At 40.5% G+C, this 13,203-nt stretch overlaps 1 protein-coding gene across 3 annotated transcripts in view; it reads left to right on the top strand.

Moving 5' to 3' along the window:
* The window catches only part of GALNTL6 (polypeptide N-acetylgalactosaminyltransferase like 6), a 1,246,491-nt gene that overhangs the window by 1,160,413 nt on the left and 72,875 nt on the right, over nt 1–13,203 (top strand). For all 3 annotated transcript variants that reach the window (XM_063638415.1, XM_055276416.2, XM_055276415.2), the window contains one exon: nt 569–790. In XM_063638415.1, the coding sequence (XP_063494485.1) occupies nt 569–790 (222 nt within the window). The remainder of the gene's footprint in view (nt 1–568; nt 791–13,203) is intronic.

The raw sequence follows: 13,203 nt of genomic DNA on the forward strand, positions 1-13,203 counted from the left end.
CTTCATCATGCAGTAAATTACTAAATTCTGACTGATATCTGTGTTGCACACATAGAACATCAGAACACACAGTTTTAAATGTACTAATGCTCGGTGATCTCTCTAAAGTTGGGGGAAAAGAATAATAGCTTGTTTGTCCTCATTCTTTCCAAGATTCTTGTTTCTGAAAATGCTTTAAGCAATTTGATGCCTGAGAGGAATTTCATTCTCTCCAGTTTCAACACCTTTAGTTTTATGTAAAAAATAAAAAATGTATAATCGTGAAATAACAGAGGGAATGAGAAAGCTGATGTAATAGTGAGCTGAATCTTTACTGGCCCTGATAAATTAACTACCAAACTGGCAATTGAACCCCATGCCAGAAGTAGAAATGTGTGCGAAGCCACAGGCTAATTATATCATACCCCTTGCTGTTACGAAAACTCTCGTTGTTCATAAACCACCAACCAGGGCTACCTGAGGTTGTCCGCTATCTTTTCCTTTTCTTTTTTCAATTTCTGGTGCAACAAAAACCATCTTTTGAATGAATAAACCAATAAATGCCTTTTTTTTTTTTCCTGCTGCACAGAACCTGAAGCGGGTAGCTGAGACCTGGATGGATGAATTTGCTGAGTACATTTACCAGCGGCGGCCGGAGTACAGGCATCTCTCCACGGGGGACATCTCTGCCCAGAAGGAGCTGCGCAAGCAGCTCAAGTGCAAGGACTTCAAATGGTTCATGGCTGCTGTGGCCTGGGACGTGCCTAAATACTACCCTCCAGTGGAGCCCCCGCCTGCTGCCTGGGGGGAGGTGAGAAAAGGTTGCCTGAAACCTGAGCCTACCTGTGAGACCCTGTGCCTCCCCCATAGCCGCAGGTGGTAGGAGGGTCTGCTAAAATCTTCACTTTTAGCCTGCAGCCAAGTAGCATTCATTTAAATCATCTCAAATACATGAATGTTCAACCTCTTTTTAGCAATTACTAGATTTAGCCTTCAGAGTTGATAGCCTAACCCAGAATTAGTGACCACTGTTGATTCCCCAGATGATTTTTTTTTTTTTTTTTTTTTTTTTTGAGACGGAGTCTCGCTCTGTCTTCCAGGCTGGAGTGCAATGACGTGATCTCAGCTGACTGCAACCTCCACTTCCCAGGTTCAATCGAGACTCCTACCCCAGCCTCCTGAGTAGCTGGAATTATAGGTGCACACCACGACACTCAGCTAATTTTTGTATTTTTAGTAGAGACGGGGTTTTGCCATTTTGGCCAGGCTAGTCTCAAACTCCTGACCTCAGGTGATCCTCCTGCCTTGGCCTCCCAAAGTGTTGGGATTACAGGCATGAGCCACTATGCCTGACCATAAATTTTTAAAATACACCTAGAAAATATTTTTATTTGAAATTAGGGAAATCACCATCAGCGTTTGTAGAGAATTGATATATCTATCATACAAGTGCATAAATATGGGCACCTGATATACGTGATAAAAACCCTCTGTCCTGGTGCACAGCCTTGCTGCTATTGGTATATACAATTACAAGGCAATGAGGGGCTTGGCTATTTTCCCCTCCAGGCTGTGCTGTGCAGAATCATAAAGAAATGCATTTCCATAATGTACAGAACTGTGACACAGGCAGCCACATTGATTCTTTAAATAAGCACCAACCTTTCCACCTCTGAACACTTCTATTCAGTGGAAATAGAATGGAAAGAGCTGAATAGCCCCAGGTCCCAAATTTAAAATATCTTTCTTTTGGCATAGAAAAGACTGTTGCACTGGGTTCGGTTCCATTCAATACTGTTACTATAGCCTTTCTCCGTAGAATAGAGTGTGCTAAAGCAGGACTAAAATTGGATAGGGTGGATTTATCCTAGCAATTCAACCTGCTCTTAACAGAGGATATCAGGGGAAATGCATCAAGGCTAGATGTTCACACCATCCCACTTCTCCAGCCTTTCAGAAATCAAGAGTCGATTGTCTCGCATTGTGGAGGAGTATCATCAGTGTCCTTGGTTTTATAGTCTCTGAAAGAAGATGCCATTGCCTAGATAGTGTCTGTGACTGCAGAGCTCTGAGAAAAGGCTACCCCAGGGCATGGTAGGAGAGGCCAGAGGACTCAGGCAGTGTTCCTGGGCGAGCTGTTCCAGATCCCTGTAGAAGACGTGTTCAGCAAGTCACAGGTGCACTGCTTGTTGTGTTCAGGTCACTCTTCATACCTGGGACATCCAGGATGAAGGAAAGAGTCAATCCTGCCACTACGCTCTCCATCTCCTCATGGTTTTTGCATGTGTATGTCATCCTGACATTGTCTGCTTAATTCAAGTTAGTAATTTGGTCTCATCCTTTGCATCTTAAACATTTTATTAAAACATCCCTAGAATATTAGTAATATTAGCCTGCTTGTATAAATTTAACTGTCTACCACAGACTCAATTCACAGCAGTGGAAATTTGAAGTAGACAGATCTCAGAAAGAATTTTTTTATCCTAACATGTTGGAAGGCATGGGAAGTGAGTTCCTTCTACAGTTTTTTTGTATATATATATATATATATATATAAGGTTCTGTTTGTCATCTTTCTATGATGATTCAAATGCTGTCCTGCCTAGCGACTAAGAAATACACTTGAAGAGCCCACAGTATCATTGTGTGATTCACTACAGGGCTAAAATCTCATCAATCTTTTATCTGCCTCATGTGGAAACGTGAATTTTTCTTCCTACCAGTTACTATGTTCTGCAAACTGCAACTGGTCACGTTTTTCCCACATTACCTGATTAAACCATAACCTGAATTTATATAGCACCTTTTCTAAATAGACTCAAATCTTCCACTCAGTTTCTAAGAAAGGTACGACCTTCCAGGAATAATCAAAATCAGAACCGTCTTAAGCCCAAGTAGGCTATGCCAGTGTGTTTGTATCTATTACCCTAGATTGCCTCATACTTTTACAACACTTGCCTTATCCCTGGAGACATTTGCATTCATTATTTCCAGCTTAAACAATCAGACATTGAGAATATCAGGTTTTTTATTTTTCCCAAGACAAGGATTTGCTCTGTCATACAGGCTGGAGTGCAGTGGCATGATCATAGCTCACTGCAGCCTCAAACTCTTGGACTCAAGTGATCCTCCCACCTCAGCCTTCTGAGTAGCCCAGACTACACATTCACACCACCAGTCCCAGCTACTTTTTTAAGTTTTTTGTAGAGACAAGGTCTCAATATGTTGCCCATGCTGATCTTGAACTCCTGGCCTCAAATATTCCTCTCGCCTCAGCCTCCCCAAGTGCTGGAATTGCAAGCATGAGCCACCACATCCGGCAACAGATTTTTTTTTTTTCTTTTTTAACACAATGGCAAATTTCTTTCCCCAAAGCCTCAGAACAGTAAACAAATAAAGGTCATATTTAGGTTTAGGAAAGAAGAAAATGGGGATATAGTTTATGGGCCAGTTGGGTTCAGTTGTATTTGTTCAGTGAAGATGTGATGCATAGCAAGAATGAAGACATAGAGGATGAGAGGAAGGCAAGAAGAAAGGAAATCAATAAAAGACAAGGGTTTGCACTGTTAAATACTAGTTTTTAAAAGTATCTAATTCTCAAACAGAGTAGATCTCTGAGAGTATAAGTGAAACGTACATTTAATGCAGGAGGCAAGTGAAGGATTTGAAATGCAGCTTAATCAAAATGAAATAATGAAAAAAGATTATTTTCTAACTCTAGGTGGGTAATAATATTTTTAAGAGTGGCTAGGCTGGGCACAGTGGCTCACACCTGTAATCCCAGCACTTTGGGAGGCAGAGGCAGGTGGATCACCTGAGGTCAGGAGTTCGAGGCCAGCCTAGCCAACATGGTGAAACCCCATCTCTACTAAAAATACAAAAATTAACTGGGCATGGTGGCATGTGCCTGTAATCCCAGCTACTCTGGAGGCTGAGCTAGGAGAATCGCTTGAACCCGGGAGGTGCTACTGCGCTCCAGCCTGGTGACAGAATGAGACTGTCTCAAAAAAAAAAAAAAAAAAAAGAAAAAAAGGATTAAAAATTATTAAAAGTGCAGAATATATGATATATGTGTTGAGCAACTTAATCTCTGACAAAAAAAAGACTTTCAAAATGTTGACACATGCAATTTCTTTTGCCTTTCAGAGGATTTCTTAAAATAAACTTTTTATTTTGGAATAATTTTAAATTTACAGAAACATTGCGAAGATAGTGCAGGAAGTTCACATATACCCTTCGCCCAGCTTCTTCTAACGTTAACATTTTAAATTTACTTTCACTCCCGTCCCTGTGAAGAGACCACCAAACAGGCTTTGTGTGAGCAACAAGGCTGTTTATTTCACCAGGGTGCAGGCGGCCTGAGTCCCAAAAGAAGGGAGATAGGGGTGGGGCGGTTTTATAGGATTTGGGTAGGTAAAGGAAAATTACAGTCAAAGCGGGGGGTTGTTCTCTGGCTGGCAGGGGTGGGGGGGTCCTCAGTGGGGGAGCTTTTGAGCCAGGATGAACCAGGAAAAGGAATTTCACAAGGTAATGTCATCAGTTAAGGCAGGAACAGGCCATTTTCACTTCTTTTGTGGTGGAATGTCAAGTTAAGGCAGGAACCGGCCATATGGATGTGTACGTGCAGGTCACAGGGAATATGATGGCTTAGCTTTGGCTCAGAGGCCTGACATTTACCACATTAACTGTGGTATATTTAATCAAGCTAAGTAATTAACATTACTATAATACTATTAACTAAACAGGACTTTATTCAGATTTCATTAGCTTTTTTTACTAATGTCCTTTTTCTGTTCCAGGATCCAATCCAGTATGTGAAAGAGCTTTTTAGTTTCCTGTAAACTTTAAATTAATTGTCAGAATGGGCAAAGTTCCTAAATAAATGTAATAAGTCAATTATTATTTTAGTAAGAAAGTGAAAAGGGGAATGCAGACTCGGTGGTTCTTTTCAAGCAGTTATGGGAAGGAACCACAAACCTCCAGCAATGTAAACACAAGATTCCTTTATGGGAGATCTGGGCCAAGAAGCAGGGCAACTCACCATTTTATGCACTTGTACTTGGAACAGTTTTCCACCTGCTTGTCTGTGCCAGCCTGATTCTGGGTAAACAATGACGTGCTTAGGCAATTTTTGGCTCTGGTACTTGGAACTCGGCTTGTAAAGGATATGTTACAGATCATAAACAGCCTACAAACCGCCACTCATTTCCCTGACAAATTCAGCTGGATTACTGCACTTGTCTCCTGGCTCATCTCCCTGCTTCTGCCCACCCCGCTTTGGTTTATTCTCAACACAGTCCACTTAAAACCAACTGGAGATGAGGCCATCACTCCTCCATTCAAGTTTCACTGGCTGCCATCTACCTCTAGGTAAAAATGAAAGTCCTTACCTATAAGATTCTAAACAATCTGACCCCTGTTGTGTCCCCTCCAACCTCCTGACTCCTCACCCCCTGGCTTCCTCCTCGCAGGGCCCACTGGCCTCGTCACCAGTCTTCACACAGGCCAGGTCAGTCTGACCTCAGCACCTTCGCATTTACTATTCCTACAGCTTAGAATCCTCCAGTCTCAGAAATCATATGGCTCCCAACCTTACTTCCTCCTGGTCCTCACTCAAAAATTCATCTTCTCAGTAAGGTCTTCCCTAGTCATCCTATCTAAAATTGCAACAACACCCACACACACCCACGTGCATACTTACACACTCCCTACTCCCTTTCCTCCTTCATTTTTCTCCCTAGCATCCATCACGATATTACAAGCCATGTACTTTATTTTTATCATGTTTCTCATCTATCTCTCCCACTAGAAAGTAAACTCTGTGACACAAGGATTTTGTTGGTTTGTTGTGTTGCTACTGCTCGTTCGCAGAAAGACATAGTGTCTAGCATATAGTAGGTGCTCCATAAATATTTGTTGAATGAATGTAAGATGAATGAATGGGGGATCCTGGCTCCCTGTTGTCCCACCTGCCATTCACTGCTTTGCCCACACACCTGTGTGTGTGAAGCCTCCCCAGGGCATGCTAGGCACTCACTCCCTCCACGGCCACACAAAGTCCACTTCTTTGGAAAGCTCGGTCAGAAAGGCAGCTTGAGTAATGACTCTCAGGTAACTGATTCTCATGAACGGTCGGGTCTATGGTCCATTTGATAGTTAAACAACTTACAAAATATTCTGTTCTGACATCCTATGGGGAAGAAGGAGAAACTCCAAAAGTTAAAAGCCTCTGTTCAGCAATTTCCCAACTCTGCCTACCAGCTTCCTACTTAAAAGGCAGAAGAGATTACAGTCACATCTGATACAGCAGTACTCTCCAGAAGTCATTGCATCCTCTGGTAGGCAAGGAGAGTGGGCAGAGTGGGGAGGTGATGAGTCCCAGAGAGAATAAATAGGATTCTGAACCATGGAATAAATTGAACAGCCTTCAGTGCTGTTCAAATAGAAGCAATGTGCTTTCCCCCATGCTATGTTGGATAGGGTAAGAACAGGTTTAAAGTGGAAAACTATTCTTAAACCACTCACATATGGAGTGCCTCTTTTTGTGTCAAGATGCTAAATGAAAGAAACTGAATTTCCTATTATTTTCGCCTTCTCCTCCTTAGAATTCATGAATTTGCTAAAGTCATTTAGAGTGCTCCTTTATAGTCTAAAAAGAAGAGTTCTGCAGAATTCTAAATATCATGTGTAAGAAGGAATAAAAGATGTAAAATAGACAAACGTGTCTTTTCCAACCAGTGCCATAAATTCTTTTAAGAAGTGTCTGCTTACTGTCCTCAATGTGCCAATCTGGGCACATCCATTTGTCACCTTGCGATTGTGCAAACTTTTAAAAAAATCTTTATTTTAAAAATTCATGTCAATACCGAACTACCTAGGCTGTTTATCTGAATTCCTACCTCAAGATTAATGTCACCCTGAATTGTGGAACATTCACAAAGACAGGCACCCTAAATAATTCCAGTTCTCCTCCTCTGCTGCAGGCTGCTGTTCTTAACTTCTTTTCACCTGCTTGCTTCTTTCTTCTAATGTTCTCTCAGTGCACAAGGCTTTTCAGGTTTCTCCCTATCAGCTTACACGAAAGGAAGTTCAACACTAGGAGGTGCATATCTCAAAGACCATCTGAGGATGCGATGTTGTCTCTTTCAGAGAAAATCTGTGTGAGTGCTGCTGATGTGTGATGCAGGAGTAAAAAGCAGGTGCTTTCTGCACAACGAGCGAGGCTCACTCGCATTCTTTCGGGAGAGCCAAAGCCAACTTTCCTGAATTCCCCTGCCATCTAGTCTCACAAGCAGGAAAGCTGCAAAGTGAGATTGTCCTGCTATTTCCCTGGCAACCAGGCAGGGAACTGTCTCTGCCCTTTAAGTGCTATATCTCATCAACCCAGATCTTTAAATTAAGCACTCATTCAGAGGTGATTTATCATTCAGACTGTATTAGACTTGACTTGATCTGTCATTTATTTTCTCAGGCAGAGGCAGTGCTGGTACACTATGCTAAGTCATCTCTCTAGGGCTCAAAAACGAGGTTGGGAAAAATGTAAGAACACATAAAGAACTGCATTATCCTCTCAAATATTTCTGTGCTTTCTGAGTTTTCAACATTGAGACAGGGCTATGAAGACAAACTTAAAGTGTCCTATAATAAACACAATTTGGCCAGGCGCGATGGTTCACGCCTGTAATCCCAGCACTTTGGGAGGCCGAGGCGGGCGGATCACAAGGTCGGGAGATCGAGACCACTCTGTGAATGGTGAAACCCCATCTCTACTAAAAATACAAAAAATTAGCCAGACATGGTGGCGGGCGCCTGTAGACCCAGCTATTCGGGAGTCTGAGGCGGGAGAATGGCATGAACCCGGGAGGCAGAGCTTGCAGTGGGCCAAGATTGCACCACTGCACTCCAGCCTGGGCGACAGATCAAGACTCTGTCTCAAAAAAGATAAATAAATAAAATAAAAATTAAAAATTAAAATAAAAAAAACCACAATTTTAATTCCACATTCCCAGATGAGCAAATTGGACATCTTAGTGCCCCAACAGTTGCAATTTAATTCAAGTCATAACAGAATCAGAGGTGCTTCCGAGTTAACCAATATTTTTTTTCTTCTCCTATATGGCATATATAAATTTGGCAAACAAAACATTCTGTCTTATCTTTCTGTTTATTTTATAAACATATGTATTTGTATTTGATATATGTTTACACACACAAATATATACTTTTTTGGATTCATGTGACAGGAGTCCATGACATTTTAAGTGTATGTTAGCCTACTCATCAATCCTTCTTAGTATTTAATTTTCAATGAAAATTAGTGCCTTTCTAATTCCAAGAATGACACTAAATTAATAGAATGAATAAAATTAATCTTTGCCAAAATAAATCAGTTGGGAGAATGTTAGATTGAAAAATTAAGAGAATTGAATAGAATTCACTCAACTATCGTAGCAAAATTTCTAATCCACAGCCTTAGAAAGTTAGCATATATAGAAAAATTCAATATAATTTTTCCAGTCTTGGACATAGGAATACCTCCACCCTACCAATGGGGTGACAAAGTGACCTGCTGGCTTCTGTGATAACTAAGAGTGGCCTCTACAGTGGCAACTGTCCTCAACTTGCCTTAAACATCCAGTAACCATCCACAGGCTGGTGGACAGGAATAGCGCAGCCAAATAAAAAGAAGCAGGGGCAGTTCCTGGGATCCTGGGATGAAATTTTTTAAAACAGGGAATCAATCTTTTTTTTTTTTTTTTTTGCTCTGTCACCCAGGCTGGAGTGCAGTTGCGTGATCTCGGCTTATTGCAACCTCTGCCTCCCGAGTTCAAGCGACTCTCCTGCCTCAGCTTCCCGAGTAGCTGGGATTACAGGCATGCGCCACCACGCCCAGCTAATTTTTGTATTTTTAGTACAGACGGAGTTTCACCATGTTGGCCAGGCTGATCTTGAACTGACCTCAGGTGATCCACCCACCTCGGCCTCCCAAAGTGCTGGGATTACAGGCGTGAGCCACTGCGCCTAGCCCAGGGAGTCAATTCTAAGACTAATGACAGTATGCATTATTGGGCTTGAAATTTGATTTTAATCATCTGCAGGCAGGCAACAGTTTAAAAATGAGAGCCAATATTCCTCTAAGTGTCCTTGCAATGTATTGAGCCGCTGTGTTAGCAGCAGGCCATCATGGGCACTGCTCCAAACTCTGAGAGGTGTGGTGACTGTGCTGCTAAAAGGTAAGTTGTCTCTTACATTCACAGGAGAGACCTTTTTAGCAACCTGAAGGTCATCGGTCAGTCTTAGATTTTGTAAGCAACCCAAAACATAGCTGCCTCTGTTGCGGTTTGGGAGGTATGCTCCCCATCGGCCTCCGTGGCTAAATTCTTTCTCCATGTTTCATTTGCTCACAATTATCTCTGTGTCTTTGATCCACTTGATTGCATTTCCTCCTATTGACTTTAGGAGATGCAGGAATTAACGTTTACCTTATATTTCCCAAGTTCTCTGTCTAATTGATAACCTAGTTGTATTTTGCTCAGCCTTCACTTATATCTTGCCTTAGACCTTTTCCTTTTTATAGAGCTTGCATGGCTCTTTGTGTTGAGATTTTATTGCCCAATCTAAATGATGCCTGGTCAATTTCTGGAAAGGATGGCCTATTGTTTAGGCCCATTCCAAAGAGAAACTAAAATAACAAGATAATCTCAGGAGGAGCTTAATTTTCTATACCAATCTCTAGCACAGGGAGGACAAATCAGCTTTTTAAAGTCTTGTTTTAGACTCAAGTCCTCCAGAACTAATCATATACATTCAAACACTTTGCCTATGCTTTTTTTTGGTCAGAATTGTATACAAATTTGTAGCAAATACGGAAGTCTTCCATTATCCATGCTCTCACTTTCTGCACTTTTGCCCAACTATATTATGAAGTCCCAACTATAATATTATGGGACTTCATGATATATTATTTTGGAACAGAGAGAGAGAGATCACATTGACATAACTTCATTATAGTAGAGTGCTATAATTGTATTTTATTATTGTTGGTGTTAATCTCTTACTGTGCCTAATTTATAAAGTAAACTTTAACATAGGTACGTATGCATAAGAGAAAACATTGTATCTGTAGGGTTTGGTACTATCTGTGGTTTTAAGCATCACTGGGGGTTTGGAATGTATCCTCCAAGAATAACGGGGGACTACTGTAGTTTTGTTTTGAATTTCAATACTCAAGTACTTCCCTCCTGTTGAAAATGATGGAATGATGCCAGAAATAGAAAAGCTACATTTTCTACAATATTCTTTACTTAGAATATATTAGCATTTCTGATGCTAAAAGCATGGCAATGCCATGATTTTGTTTAATCATCAAGACCAGACAGAACATTGAGGATAGCAAAAGAAACAAACAAACAACAGGGACATGATCTTACATTAAACTGATGACAAGAAATCCCTCAAGTACTACAGAACATAGGTTAGTGTCACCAGAACACCAGACAGCAGCAGATCCAGTGTGGGGGCCAGGAGAGATGAAGAATTGGTAGAAAAGAAAAAGGGGAGTACTGCTACTTCTCCAAGAAGAGTACTCAGAAATCAACAGCAAGCATTCACTCCCAATAGGAGAAGAGCCTTTCTAGAACAGGAATGAAAGCAATCAAATCTGCACCTTACCAGTGGAATTAAAAGACCCCCTCACAGGCTCCAAGCTGAGGCCAATGCAAAGAGACCATAGGGAACCAGTAATGTAAACCATGCTAATGCAGAGTTCCCCTGCATATATCTGAGAAACACTCCAAAGTACTACCTTCTGGAAAGACAGAGACTCATCCTCTCCCCTCCTCCCTCTACAAAAAAAGAATAAGAAATCTGCTGTGAATTCAATCTAAAATATAACACTGAGGAAGCCAGCAAGACAAAAGCTTCCAAACCAGAGAAGGTGGTATCAGAGATCTCAGAAAGTACAGAATGACAAACACATTCAAAGGTAACAATACTGCTTTGAAAGGAAAGACCTTTAGAACTCTAGACAACACAGAGTTAGAGCAGGAAGTTTTTGTGAACCAGGCAGAGCCCTAAGAGACAGAGAAGTGCCCCTATAAAAAGGCCATAATTTTTAATACTTCACAGTAACAACAGAGAAGAGAGCCCTACACAGGAATCTTCCTCTAATAGTCCAAGAAAATTATCTCATTTATATATGAGATCGTTCATATATGGAAAATAAAAGCAGCTTACAATAAAACCCCATGCTGAGATACAAGGATAAAGATAAGAATGAATCAAATATAGTTCCAACACATAAAAATATACTACAAAAGTGGCTATAAAGATGAAAACTACAACATAAGATTTCAAAATGAGCTAAAACAATCTTAAAACTAATTAAAGCTTGAAAGAACCATACAAATCAGAATTAGAACTGCTCAGAAATAAGATGGCTAGAACGATATGAAACATCATTTTATGGAAAGAGAACTGATAAAACTCAGGGATGAACTAGAAAAGAAAGGAACAGTATTTCAGAAATGAAGGGTATATTAGAAGAAATAAAAGGGCAATAAGAGACCATGGAAGGCACAGTAAGAGAAACTGAGGCTAGAAGGGAGAATGAAACTAATAAAACAGACATAAAGAAAGGAGAACAAAAAGAATTTGTCAAATGATTTGGAGCAGTAAATGAAGGAGATTCAACATAAAATTCCCAAAAGAAGGAAGCCCTCTGAGAACAAAAAACAACTAATATATAAAACTATAATTCAAAGAAACCTTTTCAAAATAAAAAATTTGAATCTATGTATTAAAAGGACCATCTGGGAAATCCAACTAAGAACCATCAACACTGAAACACTTTCTAATAAAATGATTGTATTGTTAAAACAAGAAAAAAAATTGCATGCAAGCAAAGAATGAATCAGACTTTGAAGTATACACATTTTGTACCAGAAGACAATGAAGCAATATTGTAAAGATGCTCAAGAAAAGAAAATACAAGCCAAAGATTTTATATTCAACCAAACTATCCCTCAAGTACGAAGGTGGGTGCTATGATTTGAATTTGTCCCCTAAAGTTCATGTGTTGGAAACGTAATCCTCAATGCAACAATGTTGAACAGTAGGATGTTTGAGAGGTGATTAGGTCATGAGGGCAAAGCTGTCATTAATGCATTGATGCTATTATCACATATCGGGGAACCAGCCCCAATATTTCAACATAGGTTCTTTCTATTTTCCCTAAGTGTCAGCTGGTCTGAGAAATAAAGAGAAAGAACACAAAGAGAGGAATTTTACAGCTGGGCTGCCAGGGGTGACATCACATATCGGTAGGTCTGTAATGTCCCCCAAGCCACAAAACCAGCAAGTTTTTATTAGGGATTTCAAAAGGAGAGGGTGTGTATGAACAGGGAGTAGGTTACAAAGATCACATGTTTCAAAGGGCAAAAAAGGAGAACAAAGTTCACATGCTTCTAAGGCCAATAAAGATCACAAGGCAAACGGCAAAGCAAGATCACAAGGCAAGGGCAAAATTAGAATTACTGATGAGGGTCTATGTTCAGCTGTGCATGTATTGTCTTGATAAACATCTTAAACAACAGAAAACAGGGTTCAAGAGCAGAGAACCAGTCTGACCTCAAATTCACCAGGGCAGGATTTTTTCCCCACCCTAATAAGCCTGAGGGTACTACAGGAGACCGGGGTGTATTTCAGTCCTTATCTCAACCGCATAAGACAGACACTCCCAGAGTGGCCATTTATAGACCTCTCCCGAGGAATGCAATTCTTTTCCTAGGGTCTTAATATTTAATATTCCTTGCTAGGAGAAGAATTTAGTGATATCTCTCCTACTTGCATGTCCGTGTATAGGCTCTCTACAAGAAGAAAAATATGGCTCTATTCTGCTCAACCCTGTAGGCAGTCAGACCTTTGGTTGTCTTCCCTTGTTCCCTGAAAATTGCTGTTATTCTGTTCTTTTTCAAGGTGCACTGATTTCATATTGTTCAAACGTTTTACAATCAATTTGTACAATAGTGGTCCCAAGGTGACATACATTCTCAGCTTACGAAGATAACAGGATTAAGAGATTAAAGACAGGCATAAGAAATTATAGGAGTATTATTTGGGAACTGATAAATGTCCATGAAGTCATCACAATTTATGTTCAGAGATTGCAGTAAGGACAGGTGTAAGCAATTATAAAGGTATCAATTTGGGGAACTGATAAATGTC

The sequence above is a fragment of the Symphalangus syndactylus genome, chromosome 4 (assembly GCF_028878055.3).
Source record: "Symphalangus syndactylus isolate Jambi chromosome 4, NHGRI_mSymSyn1-v2.1_pri, whole genome shotgun sequence".
Taxonomy (NCBI): domain Eukaryota; kingdom Metazoa; phylum Chordata; class Mammalia; order Primates; family Hylobatidae; genus Symphalangus; species Symphalangus syndactylus.